This window comes from Canis aureus, chromosome 29, assembly GCF_053574225.1.
Source record: "Canis aureus isolate CA01 chromosome 29, VMU_Caureus_v.1.0, whole genome shotgun sequence".
Taxonomy (NCBI): domain Eukaryota; kingdom Metazoa; phylum Chordata; class Mammalia; order Carnivora; family Canidae; genus Canis; species Canis aureus.
In genome coordinates, this window is record NC_135639.1 from 667,457 (window position 1) to 681,525 (window position 14,069).

The window sequence follows — 14,069 nt, forward strand, 5'->3', positions numbered from 1 at the left end:
CCCATGGAAATCGACTCTCCGTAACCCTACGCTGCATTTCTTTCATCTCCGAATGACATTCAAACAGTCTCCTGAATATTCAAACTCATTTTCCTCCATCTTAAAAAACTGTATAGGATAAATACAGAACTAAAAGCTGCCACCTCCAACAGTGACAGCATCGGTCATTTCTAATGGCGGTAACACGCGCTTTGCCCAGACGCAGAGGACAGTGGCGGGGGGTCCGGGTGTGCTGGCTCGTTTCCCAAACGCACGGCTTCTCCCGCCCTGTGCTGCCCTGGCCCGGGCCCCACCGCACACCCTCCTCACCCATCTCCTGCTTCTTCCCGAACGTCCCAGCCCCTGGCCGCCTCGGTGCCACCCCCCGTCCACTCTTTGCCTCCTGGGCCCCGCATCAGGGGCTGCCTCTGTACCAGGGCCCAGAAAGCCTACGCTGCCTCTAAGCTCAGAAAGTCACACAGCTGCCCAGAGACAGCCTCCTGGGTACTTTCCCTGCACCCGGTCCCCCCAACAGTCCTGTCCCCAAGCCTGTGCCCTGAGTGCTCAGGCCCTAAAATCACCAGGTTGCTGCCCTCTTTGGTGCAGACAGCAGGTAGGGCAGGTCCTTACCCCGGTGCCTCCTGCCTAGGAAGTGGGCTGGGTGTTGCAGGGGACATGACTGCCGCGTGTTGAGCTGGGTGCTGCAGGGGACACAGAAGGAGAGTCGAGGAACCTCGCCAGGGCCTGAGGCCTCCGGAGGAGGTGAGACAGGAAGTGGCCAGGGCCGAAGGGAAGAGAGCCCAGTGGGACAGGCTGGTGGGAAGAGCAGGTAAGGAAACCAGAGCATTTGCTGGAGCAAAAGGAAACCCGGTGCCCTGAATGGTGGGGGGACGTGGGGGGAGAGCCAAGCAGTGAGCCCGGCCTCAGAGACCAGAGCAGGCTCCAGGCTCACCTGAGGTCGTGAGAAGCAGCAAAGAGCTTGGAGCAGAGGCCTGACCGGCTACACACGAGACGAGCCCCAGGTTGGGCCCCAGGGGAGACACAGGGATGTGGAGGGCGTAACGGACGTGGGGGCTGTGGGGATGGAGGCGGGAGGCAGCTCCACACCAGTGGTTTGATGGAGGGATCCATGACGGGCAGAGTCTGCTAGTGGGGCAGTGCCTGTCACCCAACACTGACACCTGCCAGCACTCCTCCCACACACTGATGGGAAACTGAGGCACAGGTGTAGAGCACTCAGCACAGCTGGGCCCCGAGGGCAGGGGTGACAAGACCATGCTGGGGCTCCCAGATGCAGAGAGGTGAGCACAGGGATGGCCAGGCGGGGGTGCAGAGTCCAAGCACCATCTCCAGGCTTTGGAAGAAAGATGTCCTCCAGACAGGTGACCGTGGTCTTGGTGGCATGTAGGCTAGACTGCAGGGTGTGGGGTGACCGGGAGATGAAAATGGGGACAGCTGTGCACAGCCCCTATGGAGCTGGGGTGGAGTGGGGGGAGCAGAAAGGCCGGAGGGCAGGCAGGTGGGTGGCAGGTGTGTTCAGGTGTCCCCACCTGCTGGGGCGCCTTTGGGGAAGCCTCAGCCTTCCAGCATGCACCGCCCCCGCCTGGACCAGCCTCTGCACCATGAGCCCCGGGGGCCGTGGGGTCAGGAGCCTGGAACTGGCCATGGAACAGTCACACAGCGACTGTTCATCTACACAAACAGATACCCAGGAACCACATGAAAAACAGGCCCAAATCACATCGCGAGAGACTGGCTGCCCCTCGCTGTGCTGCGTCTCTGGGTTCTGAAGGGTTAGTGGGCAGTGGCTTCAGAGCAGGGGAGCAGTTCCCACACGACCAGGTCTCGACCAACTGGTTTGAGCTGCATGTTTCATTTGCACGTACATCCTCTGCTCACACGCACGCACACACGTGTGCACACAGGCAGGCACAGGGAGGCCTGGTCAGGCGTGTACACGAGCCCAGGCCGCGCTGGCCGCCCCGTGTGCCTGGAGCGTGAGCGTTCCACCTCCCGTGCCACCCGCCAACCAGACCCTGGGGCCCGCAGTGTGGCCCAGAGCCCGTCCCGGGAGAGCCCGGGGCTGCGACAGCTTCGAGGCCATCTGCAGCAGAGCTCACCGCAGTGCCGTTGTTGTCACGGAAAACCTCCTGGTTGAAGTAGTGGAAGAGTTTCTTCTCCAGCTGAAGCATGACCTGCAAAGCAAAAGTGGACGTCAGTGTGGGCAGAGTGGGGGCCACGCCTCGAGCAGAGTCCAGACACCCCCCAACTCCTGACGGCCGCGGTGCACGGCCCACCGTTCGGGCTTCACTTACCTTCCGGTCATTGTCCGACTCGCGAAATATCAGCTTCACGACTTCATTGGTGTCGGCGGCGCGGACCGTCTGCATCGTGGCCTTTGTGCAGAGAGTCTGCAAAAGACACAGAAGGGACTCAGTCCCCGGGGAGGGGCCCCAGCCTGTGTCCCCTGAAAGCGATCGGCACACCTGGCCTTGCTGCCCTGAGCCCGTCCTTCCCAGGCTGCTTCCGCCTGGCTTCGCACCAACATGTCACGGGGCCGACACGCCAAGGGGCCACGGATCCGCCCGCACGGAAGCAGGGGCATCAGCAGGTGGGCGTCCGAGGGCAGGCCCGCCGGCAAGTGCCGCGCGGCTCTAGTGGCCCCGGCCTCCCTGCCCACCTCCCTGCCCTGAGCTGTCCCGGAGCGGGCTCACCTCTGACCCCGGAAAGTCTGCTGGGGGCTTCACTGCCCAGGGAAGTCATAGCCGCCTCATGGGGTCCCCAAGGCGGGCTGGGGATGCCCTGCAATGAGATCTGCCCTGGTGGGGGGGCAATGGGACAGGCCCGGGGGTAACAGAGGCCACGCTGGGTCCCAGGCAGAGACTCTGACTGGCTGAGGGACGGGACAGCTGGACAGGCAGGGAGAGGGCTGAGCGAGCACGATCACCCCCACGGCCGCCGGGCTGGCGCGCTCCACAAGGCACACGCAGCTCACTGCCAGGCCACCGCCTGACTACAAACTACCACCAGCTTTGTTGAGAAAATTCCTCTCTTCTGAACCTGGGTGTGCGGCGGGAAAGGCTTGGGGCGGGTGCCAGCGGGCGGCTTGCTGAACGCAGCTCCAGGACGCTGGAGACCCCCACCGGGCTGCTCACCCGGCTCCAGGGCAGGCAGGCACTTAGGAACGTATCCAGCAAAGCAAGTGCCAGGTGCGCCGACAGGGACGACAGGGACGGCGTACAGAGAAGGTAGGCCGCGCAGACGGGCGAGGACCCGGCGAGCACGCAGGAAGCAGGGCCCCCTCCCCCTGCTGACCAGGGTCCATGCACACAAACATCCAGGACGGGCACGCAGTGGCGGCCTGGGGCTGAGTGCCAGGGGACAGAGGCCGGTCTCTAAACCACAGTTCAACGGAGCTGCTCTTTAAAAAATGACTAGATGATTTTTATTAAAAAAAAAGAAAAAAAGATGACTGCGAGGAAACAACTGATTTTGACTTTTAAAAACATCCTCCTCTCAAGGGCCCTTGTGAAGTCGTGGGAAACCCTTCACCCAGGGGAGAGCGGCCTCCGCGCAGGGGCGGGCAGGGCAGGTCCCGGTGCGGCTGGAGACCCTTCCTGGGCAGGCTCCACGGGCAGGGACCCGCTGGGATGAGCCGAAGCCTCTCTGCAGCCCGAGGCAGACCCTTCTGGGTTGGCCGGGACGTGCACACGCAGCGCCCAGCATGGGGCAGGGAGGCAGTGGCCGCTGTCCCCAGAAGGGTGGGACCAGGACAGGCCATTGGCATTCAGAGCACAAATGAGTTAAGCAGGTCAAGCCCCCAGAGTGGCTTTTGGACTCATGTGTCACAAATCAGTCTGGCCGCCTTCAAACAGTGCGGATTAGAACAAGCGCAGGAACAATCCGGAGCAGAGCGCGGCCACCCTGCCCACCCCAGCGTCCGAGGAGGTCCGGCTCCATCCAGATGCTAATGTGCTTAAGTGGCTTAAGTGCTTCCGTGAATGGGGGAGGGCTGGGGCAGGCAGACGGCCATTGTCGCCACCCTAGGACGCGATTCAGGAAACTCCTGGTTCTTCTCCCAAAGGCATCTGCTAGAAACTTTTAAAAACATTGCTTTATTTAGCCATTTCGGGCGGGCTCCCAAAGGATAAACATCTGATCAGCCAGGCGCCCTGAGAGGGGCCACCCTGCGCCTCCAGCTCTCGGCCTGCTTTCTCCACACCCTCCCACGGAGGCACCTCATTCACCAGGTTTTAAAGAAGTGATCAGGACCCGGCCAGCCCGGCCTCAGCCTCGTCTCCGCTTTCAATCCGCAGTCATGACCACTCATGCAGAAACCTGCAGGCCGGGGCCTTTCCGCTCGCCTACTTACCGAAGGGATTTTTCTTTTGAAAGGAGGAAAAAAAATACCCAAAATGCTGTTTTTTAAGCGCCATCTAAGATTTATTTCATGATCAGCTGCCACACGAAGGGGCACCAGACAGGACGGCCCCGCACTTTGTCTTCTTGGCACTCGGAGTGCCCGGGTTTTGTCTTGGAATTTCCCGGGACCGCTGTCAGCAAGCCTGTCCACCTGTCGTGTGGACAATGAGATTCCTGTGTTTCTTCGCAGTCTGGATAACTGCTGGAGTAGGCGGCCGGGACAGGGCACCCCCGGGCCCCGGGTCAGCCCAGGGGGCTATTTCCAGTGTTTTCTCCCAGTCCTGAAGTTTACAGCCCACCTGACACTCAGCCACCAGCGCTCAGAGGGGCACAGAGGGGCACGCGTGCCCTGCCCACCCCAGGAGCTAAATTAACCTGTCCCAAATGCCCCCATTCAACTGCCACTGATGCTCCCCCACGGCCCCAAACACGAACCCAGGCAACAGCTCTGGACCCATACAGCTGGGCCTTGTGGAGTCCACTCCGTATCCGGTGCTGCAGAGGAAGGACCCCGTGCTCCGCAGCAGCACGGATGGTGAACGGGTGCAGCTCAGGCCCCCCAGAGTGCACACGGGCCGCATGACAGAGCCCCAGGGGTGAGGAGCTCTTGGCTCCCAGGATGCCCGCGGTGCCGCAAGGGGCACCTCAGGAAGGCCCTGACTTACGGAGCCAAGCCTGACGGGGGGCAGCCTCGCAAGGGATGTGTCCGTTACAAGTCTGTCCCGACGTCCCGCAGGGCAGGCTTCAGTCCGTGTAGGCAAGAGGCACACAAGCAGAAACCTCTAAACGTAAATTCCAAAAACTCCACGAGGGACAGGAACGAGGTGAGGCAGCCCGAAGCACAGCCTGAAGGTCTTGTTTAAATCAGTCCCTTGCTAACCTGCGGATGAGAGCCGGACCCCGTGCTGCGGATCCACCTGCAGAGGCGGCAGGGGAACCCGGCTCCCCCGCCTTTGCCGTCAGCTGCCGTCGTGGTCTCTGCGCGGCTTTGCGCCCAGCGCCCGCAGCCCGGTGCCTCTGGCAGGGGCTGACGCTCTCCAGGAGTTTCCAAAGCACCAAGCACAGCCCGGGCAGGTGAGAGGGCCGAGAGCCGCTGGTCACGGGGGTGTCGAGTGGGACCACGGCGACCCCGTAACAGAGCGCCCGGAGGAAGAACGGGGCAGCGACAGCGGAGCAGTCATGTGGGGGCTCCAGGGACAGGCAGTCGGAGAGCTGGGGAGGGCCTGGGGGGCCGCCGGGTGTGGGGTCTTCAGCCTGGCGCCTGTGGTGGGAGGCAGTGTCCCAGGAAGCAGCCCGGCCCAGGATGTGGGCAGTGGAGGGGGTGGAGGGGGTGCGTGCCCGCGGGCGTGCCCCCCCGTTCCCCAGGGGTGTAGTGGGTCCTTCCCTCCTCGGGGGCAGGCTCCTTGCTGGCTCTCCACTGTCCTGTTTCCCTCCATTCCAGAAAATGCAGGAAGCAACGCATATATTGCAAGCATATTTTGAATTTAAACCTGCTGAGCACAAGAGGCTAGTCCTCCTGTCGGCAAGGCCCCATGTGGCCTGGGAACCCGCGTTTGGTCCCCCCCCAACCGCCCCAGAGTCAGGAGGGGTCCCAGTGGGAGCGGGCAGCGGTCTAGTCTCCCTCAGGCCAAGAAGTAGCCCACCTCCCCCAGGCTCCCTGTCTGGCCGGGAGTGGAGCTTCCTGGAGGGTGAGCAGGGCCACTGTCCCGGGGTCACTATCCGTCTTCTGTGGCGACACGGGGTGGGGGGGCCCAAGGTGGATCCTGATGCCCGTCAGGGATGGAAACCAGTTGGGGCCAGGTGTCCGCAGACTGCTGAACGTGCAGGAAGCGCACGGCGGCCTCTGCTTTCCTTCCCTCCGCGAGGCCCACGGAAACAACCGGTGGAGCCCCGGAGCCCGCTCGGCCGCGTGTCGTTCACACAAGTAGGGCAGCTTTGAAGGAAGCACCGGAGGGGATCCTCGAGGAATCACACACCAGCCACCACACACGCTTTCTTTTGTTTTTAAACTGAGATCCCCGGAGGCGGCACCGGAGGGAGAGTCCCGGAGGGAGAGCCCGCAGCGCCCTGCACGGGTGGGCGCCCTCACCTGTCGCGCCAGGCAGCTTGTGGGCGAGGCTCCCGAGGTGAGCGCTCACCCGGCTTTCCTGCTCCCAGCAACAGACAGGAAGGGAAGAACCCCTCTGCAGAGGACATCTGATGGTTAAGAGAAGTGTGCGGCTGGCACTTCTCAGATGTCAACACCCAAGGACAGAAGGAGGAGGAGGGAGGAGGATGGAGAGAGGAGGAGGGGAGGGAGGAGGAAGGAAGAAGGGGGAGGAGGGGGGAGGAAGAGGAAGGAAGAAGGGGGAGGAGGGGGGAGGAAGAGGAGGGAAGAAGGGGGAGGAAGAGGAGGGAAGAAGGGGGAGGAGGGGAGGGAGGAGGGTGAAGGAGAGAGGAGCATGAAGGAGGGGGAGGGAGGAGGGGGAGGGTGAAGGAGAGAGGAGGAGGATGAAGGAGGAGGAGGGAGAAGCCCTGAGCCCTGCCCCTGCCGCGTGCCCAGGGACTCCGGAGGACGCGCCCCTCCTCGCTCGAGGCCTGGCGCCCGTGAACTGGTGGGTGGGCTTGAAGACACATTTCCCCCATCGCTCACGCCTTGCCGGGGAAGCGGGACCCTGCCGCAGGCTTTCATCCCCTGACAGCTCCGCACACGACAAGCAGGCCCTCTGAGAGCGTGAAATCGGAAACAAAGGAATGCTCCAGCCTAATTTCAGCCGCAGATGCTCCAGAAAAGCCGCAGGAAAAGCTTGTGGAAGAAATGGGCCTTAAAGCAACGTCTCCAGAGGGGCCAAGGAAGTGGTGCGCCCGGCCGAGGCCGAGGGCGTCAGTCCCAGGGAGGCGCCTCCTTTGGGCCGAGGGCTCTCCAGCCCGCCTGGGACCCCAGAGCCATCCGACGGGGGCCAGTGCTCCCCGGGACCAGCCGTGGGCCGAGGGGCCACCCTCTGGGACCTTCCTGACAAACAGCTACGACAAAATGGCAGCAAAGCCACCCTGAGGAGCGCACGGTAGACGGAAGCAGCCAGGCCTCAGGCCAGCTGTTGGGGAGCAGGGGGGTGGGTGCCCCAGCCCATACAGAGCGGAGCGTGGGAGGTGGGGCCGCTGTGATGAGCGGGCCTCCGCCACAAAGAGGGGAGCAGGGCCACCGCGGGGCATGACCCCGAGTCCTGAACACACGCAAGGGCTATAATGGAGAGCCACCAGCCCATCACTTTGCTGAAGGTTCCAGAATGGAAACCGGTGGGTGTAAGACGCCTGGGTCCCTGGTAGCCTGAGCATCCGGGGGACAGTGCTGGGAAAGGGCGCCTCAGCCGCCGACCGTCCACTTCTCCGTCCCCCTGGGGGCGGGCTCATGCTGCCCCACAGCCGGGGTGGCCGAGGGGCACCTGCAGCGGAGGGGGCTCAGCCCCGGGGACGTGGCTGCCGCACAAGCCCGGGAGGCCTGCCGCCCCGAACAGCAAGGACACACCGTGCACGCCCGGCCTGGGACAGCGGCATGAATTCTGGCGGACGTCTCAGCTCCTTCCCTGTACCACGTGAGCACAACCGTGTACACGGACAGCAGATGTACGCGCGTCTACACGGCGTGGGTTCAGGTCACGTCTGTGCACACACGTGCACACGGGCAGCACGTGTGTTTGATGCACACACAGGTGCATACGCTGCGCACCACTCGTGTACACACACACTGGCACCTGCACGCACGTGCACGCCTCCTCGCACAGGTGCACGGCTCCCGGGGGGCAGCGAGGGCTGTGGTAGCAGGGGAGGGCGGCAGGCCTGGGGCCGTGGACGGCCATGTCCTGGAGCTGACCCCTGGGGTTGTAGGATCAGGTCTGCACGGACACACAGAACAGTCCCGGATGGGGCCGGAAGGCAGCTTCCAGGGGAGAGCAGCTCGGGGCTCGTCCTCCCCCGGGAAAGGAACCATCCCAAACGGTCCCCGTCCCGTGCACGCGGACTTCCCGAAGACCCTCCAGCGAGCTCTTTCAAAGGTTTTCCCACCAAACCCCTGCACTCCCAGCAGCAAAGAGGCCCCTTACTGTTGGGGAAACACCGCCTCTGAGGACCCCAACGTGCTGACGCCACGGGAGCGAGGGCCCCGCCACTGCGCCCGGGGACACGGGGAGCTGCTGGCGGGTCCTGAGGAGGCGCCGTTATGGGGCTTATGTCAGCGGCGAAGGCACCTTCCCCCTCTCTGTTTCAGACTGTGCACTGTTCATCCAGAACAACAACACCCCATAAAGACCCTTTCATCTCCTCTCCCAGGACGGCTCGGCCGACTCCCGACCAGCCCGGCCACGAGGGCGGGTGCCAAGGAAGCGGCAGCAGCGCCCACGCGCGGGTGCCCTGGGCCAGCCCCACGGTGCCTGTGAGCCCGCGTGGACCACTCAGCCGGCGTTCTGGAAGGGAGCCGAGTGGGCTCTTCTCAGGCCAGGACGGCTCCCGGCTGGGGACACGGGACGTGCTCCGGGTGTGGTCTCGAGAGCCCCGGGCTTCCACGGACACGCCAGGCTCAACCTGGGAGGAGCGGGGGCCGGGGCACCTCCTCCCACCAGCCCGGCTGGCTGACGTCCCCATGGGCTGTGCTGACCCGGAGCAGGAGCAAAGCAGTGTCAAAGCACCACCGAGCAGGACGCGCAGAACAAGGTGTGAGAGATCCGGGAGCACGGGCCTGACCACAAGTCAGAAAATCAAGTTCCCACAACAGGAGGCCACTGACGGGGAAAGTCTTTTTTGTATGATCACGGGAATAATTATTGTGACATCAATCTACCCGCTGGAAATATGAGCTAATTTGTAAGACGAACCTTCTGGGAGAAAATCCCCTCAACGTGACACCCAGAATGGTCATAAGTTTAACATCGTAGTTTAACGCCACAGGCCCCACAACAAAACAGATCAAAGGTCTTTTTTTCTGAAACACTCATTAAATAAATTTAACGATTTAAATGAGTAAACCTGCTGTTTTAAAACAAGACCTTAGGGCAGCCCGGGTGACTCAGTGGTTAGCGCCACCTTCAGCCCCGGGCGTGCCCCCTGGGTCCTGGGATGGAGTCCCACGTCGGGCTCCCTGTGTGGAGCCTGCTCCTCCCTCTGCCTGTGTCCCTGCCTCAGTCTCTCTGTGTCTCTAATGAGTAAATAAGTAAAATCGTAGAAAAAAAAAAACAAGACCTTAAAAGGCCACACGAGTAAGCTGAGTGATGCGGCTACCGCCCCCCGCACAGGCTCCCGGCTCAGCCACTGCCGACACAAGTGATGCCCGGAGCCGAGGAGGCCGCGGGCCCCGCAGCCCGGTCTACGCTCCTAACTCAGAGGAGACACCCTCGGGAGCACTAGCGTTTGCCAGCGACCCAGGGAGGGGACGGGGCGGGCGGCACACTGAAGCCCCCACCGTCCCGGAGGCGCCATTCCCAACGAGGCTTTCTCCAGATGTATCCCTGTGGCGTCTCCTGGGCACCGGGCGGCCACAGCCGTGGCAGACACCGACCCGCTCCTGGGGGCTCACGTGGGCACCGTGTCAGCGGCCGAGGCTCTGGGGTGCAGGGGCGCGGCTGGGGCTGAGATCAGCAAGCTAAGCGGAGACCAACTGCAAGCCAGCACTCCACCGGCACTCGGGGGCGGGGCACAGCGACTCTCCCGGCAGGCGGCCCTGGAGGGGTCCTGGGGAGCTGGCACCGGCTGTGACAGGGCCCCCCAGGCCGAGCGGGAGCGCCTCCCCGGGACGCCGGAGCACCCACGGGAAGGTCTGCGTCGGGGGACAGGGCTCGGGCCGCCGGCCGCACCACTCTCGTTGGCTGTGGTCCTCGGTGCTGTCGAGGGGCGGGGGGCGCACTGCTGTGCTTCTCTCCCGCCCCTTCCAAGGCCATGCTGTTAGCCTGGGGGTGCCCCTCCCCGAAGGGTCCTCGTGGGGCCCGCGTCCCCACAGGCCCACCTGGCACCTGAGCGCACGCACACGTGTCAGTGACTGGCAACTGGTTTTCAAAACAGCCGCCAGCCTCCAAAAACACATCCATCACCATCACTGTCAGGGATGAAGGACGGCAGGTGGACGCGCGGCCGGGCCTCGCAGAGACGGGAGCGCCTGGCACTGCTGTCACTCTTTGTCACTGCGGCCAGCTGAGCGCCCCAGCTGCCAGTTGCCACTGCGCAAGGCATAAAACATACCCTCTGAGCGATGCCGCCAGCAGGGCTGAGCTGGAGGCTGCGTTAATAACCAGCTTCATGACGCACGACCCCTCGGAGGGCACGTGACGGTCGTGTCTGACTCGTGTTTTAACTACGGCTTCGGCAGAGCCCAGTCTCCTCAGTCGTGCCCTGCGAGCTCGCTGCAGGGGTCGCCTCGGAGATGGGAATCTGCTGAGTCCTGGGGGGCGGGGTCCTCTCACGCTGCACTCCGGGGACCCTGTTCCCTTCCCACCATGCAAATGGCAAGATTTCGCAGCCCAGAGCTAGGGGCCTGCCGCCCCCCCCCCCCCCGCCTCCCCCGCGGGAGGGACAATCGCTGCCTGTACTTCACGGGGGCCGCAAGCTGCTCACTGGCCCCTCATTGTTTCGGAGGCAGATTTAATTAACCTCTGATGACTCCGGCCAGTGTATGCGACAGCGGCGCCCAGGAGGACAGCGAGGAGCGCCCTCGTCCCGGGCCCAGGAGGCTGACCTTGCCGCTCCAGGTGCGCGATCGGCTGCGGAGTCCACGCCAAGGCCAGCGTCGGCTTCGAAGGGCACATTCCAGAGGAAGAGCCCTGCCCAGCGGACGGACGGACTCTGCACGCTCTGGCAGGAGGGGCATCCCCACCCCCGACGCCTCCCTAGGCCTCCGGAACACTCACAGCCGTGCACCGTCCAGGGCGCTCCTGCTCCCCAGCCGCGCTGACCTCGGGCCATCTGAAAATACGCATGGGCCCCTGTGCCTGAGCTGAGGGCTCAGACCTCCTCCAGAGCCAGGGCCGAGGCCGCATGGCCTTCTCCCACCCCAGGACCCCGTTCACAAGCACTGAATCTGGGTGTCCACAAATGGCTGTTGTAAGAGGGGTCCCTGCTGACCGTCCGCCTGTCCACCCCGGGAGGAGGAGGAGGGACAGTGCCAGGCTCAGGCCAAGGCCGCTGTGGGCAGCGTGGGTCAAGCCCCTCCGGGCTTCCCTCTGACCCGTGTCCTTCCTGGGCCCTGCTATGGTTTGGAAGGAGAGGCCAGTCCCCCACTCACCTCCGCGGCACAGCAGACGTGCAGAAAGCACTCTGAGCTGGTAGGTGGGCAGAGGACGCCTGTGCTCATCCAGGCCCCTCCTCCTGGGTGCGCACACCCGGCAGCCTGCCTGGGGCCGCACCTCTGCCCTGTCTACACTGCCGATCTCACTGACACCCCTGGAGGACACCTGAGACCCCAACAGGACCCCACAGCTCCCAGCCAGGCCTCGCCTACAGGAGACCCATTCCCAAACATGCCCTGCTGGCCCCGAGCTGACACGACGGTCCAGACACGGATGCCTCTGGAATAGGGCTCTCCTGCGGAAGGCACGTGCTTCTGGAACAGGGTGGCGGGAAGCACAGACGCCCTGGCGGACTCTGCTCTCAGGTTGCTTTTCAGACTCTGGGGGTCACAGAATGGACTGAAGCCCAGCAGGAAGGGCAGACAAGGTGCAGGACTCGGCCCACAGGCCGCCCAGGGCCTGGGGCCGTCCCACTCGCTGGGCAGATGCACCCCCACGGCTCTCCCGGCAGCCAGGTCATCGCCACGGGGGGCTGGGCTCTGCGTCCACCCAGGGGTGTGGAGCAGGCCCCACGCAGGAAACACTCGCTGGACAAACGGGGAAGAGACACCAGCTCTGGAGCAGTGGCTGGAAACTGAGCAAGATCAGAGTATCCAACCTGCCCACGGCGTCTGTGAGACGGACCCACCCGTGCAGGCCGCTGAAAACAAAGCACTAGCTCTGACCTCCCGGGGGTGACCCGGGGTCCCTCCTGACACCTGCCGCTGCAAAGACAGGAGACGAACTCGGGAACGTGGCAGGCGGCAGGAAGCGGCGCAGCCAAGACGGGCCGCCCACAGGACCCCGCGGCCCCCAGCCTAGTGACGCAGGCCGGCCTCCCGCGTGTTCTGTAAGGGGGCCGCCCGGCGCAGTCAGCCCGGGGGGATGCCGGCCGCTGCGTCCCCGTCCCGCGTCCCGGGGGAAGCCCCGGCTCAGCGGTGCAGGCCCAGCGGGCGCCTGGGTGTGACCTGCGGGGCCCGCGGCCCGGGGCGTGGTGCTTCACGTGACGCCCGATGCCCGAGGCTCAACGTAAAGTGCTTCTCCCCACGGGGCCCCAGGGATGAGCATTTCTAACAAGCTCCCCGTGACAGGAAGCGGCGGCGGTGCTCACCGGTCCCTCCCGTCACATCCTCACCACACAGTTACTTTGCACGACAATCAGAAGCAGTGAAGTGGGTCAGAGGCCCAGCGAGAGCCGGCCCCTCAGAGCGCGGGGCCCTGAATCTGCATTCGCAGAGGCCGGACTCCTGGACGCCCCTCCTCGACCGACCGCTCGAGGTTGCCTCTGGCGGACTCACACACTCAGGGTTCCCACAAAACTTCTGTTACTTGTTTTTGCAGTTAAAACCCCTTTTAAAAACCCAGGCCAGGCCATTAGCAGATTCCGATTTTTCCCAAAGAGGTACTTACGCGGTATTTTAAAATTCGGTGACCGAAGACACCTTAACCAGCGCCACTAAATTAACCGCCAAGGAAAGAAGTGTGTTCTTTTTCAGTGCAACTTATTTTTAGGTAAACCTCTCCCAAGAAGCGTGTTTACTACGTTAGTGTTCGGTCCATCAAGTGAGGCGGGCGTGCTGATCTGTTCCGCGCTGTCGGGCCGAGGAGTGTCCCTCAAAATTGGTGTCCACCCAGACCTCAGAACGTGACCTTATTTGGAAGTAGGGTCTTTGTGGGTGTAATTAGTTAAGGACCTCGAGATTAAACCAGGCTGGATTTGGGACGGGCTCCAAGGCCAGTGGCTGGGGTCCCCCCGAGGGGACGGTGAGGACAGAGGTTGGGACAGGCCACATGATGACAATAAGCTAGAGGTGCACTGGGGCCACCAATGAGCCCCATGACCCCTGTGACCTTCTGAGGCCGCCCTGCACCCTCCCTGTCCGTCTCCCCACTGTGAGTCCTGGGTGTCCCTGCTCTCGGCCCCCTGTGGTTCAGGCCTCGGGTCCCAGGACGTCCAGGCACCTACAGGCCCCTGGTACCTCCCAACACCATCGCCGTGGGGCTTCCCAGCAGAGCAGTCAACAAGGACCTGGGGGCACACGTAAAAACATTCAGCGTTAACCGAGCTCCTTGAAAGGGGGAGCCCCACACGTGCAGGCTGATTCCCCCCAGGACTTTGCACCTGGCGTCACAGGCACACAGGACACGGGACCGGAGCTTCTCCCCATCAGCGCTCCAGAAGTGCAGGCAGCTGACCTCCCTGCGTCTGCTCAGTGCGGCTGCGCCTCAGTCCACTGCCTCAGGGCGGGGGGGGGGCAGGACCCTGAGCTACTGGGGCCCCAGGGCCAGCCCAGCCGACAGTAGATGAGGACCCCACAGGCCCCACGGGCAGCAGGCATGGGCGGTTCCACTTTTGAAAATCAGCTACTGACGGAGCCCCAC

General features: G+C 63.5%; 1 protein-coding gene across 3 annotated transcripts in view; it reads right to left on the reverse strand.

The window, feature by feature from the left end:
• The window catches only part of INPP5A (inositol polyphosphate-5-phosphatase A), a 157,622-nt gene that overhangs the window by 17,836 nt on the left and 125,717 nt on the right, over window positions 1-14,069 (reverse strand). For all 3 annotated transcript variants that reach the window (XM_077877118.1, XM_077877120.1, XM_077877121.1), the window contains 2 exons: window positions 2,295-2,390; window positions 2,100-2,174 (listed from right to left, as the gene is read on the reverse strand). In XM_077877118.1, the coding sequence (XP_077733244.1) occupies window positions 2,100-2,174; window positions 2,295-2,390 (171 nt within the window). The remainder of the gene's footprint in view (window positions 1-2,099; window positions 2,175-2,294; window positions 2,391-14,069) is intronic.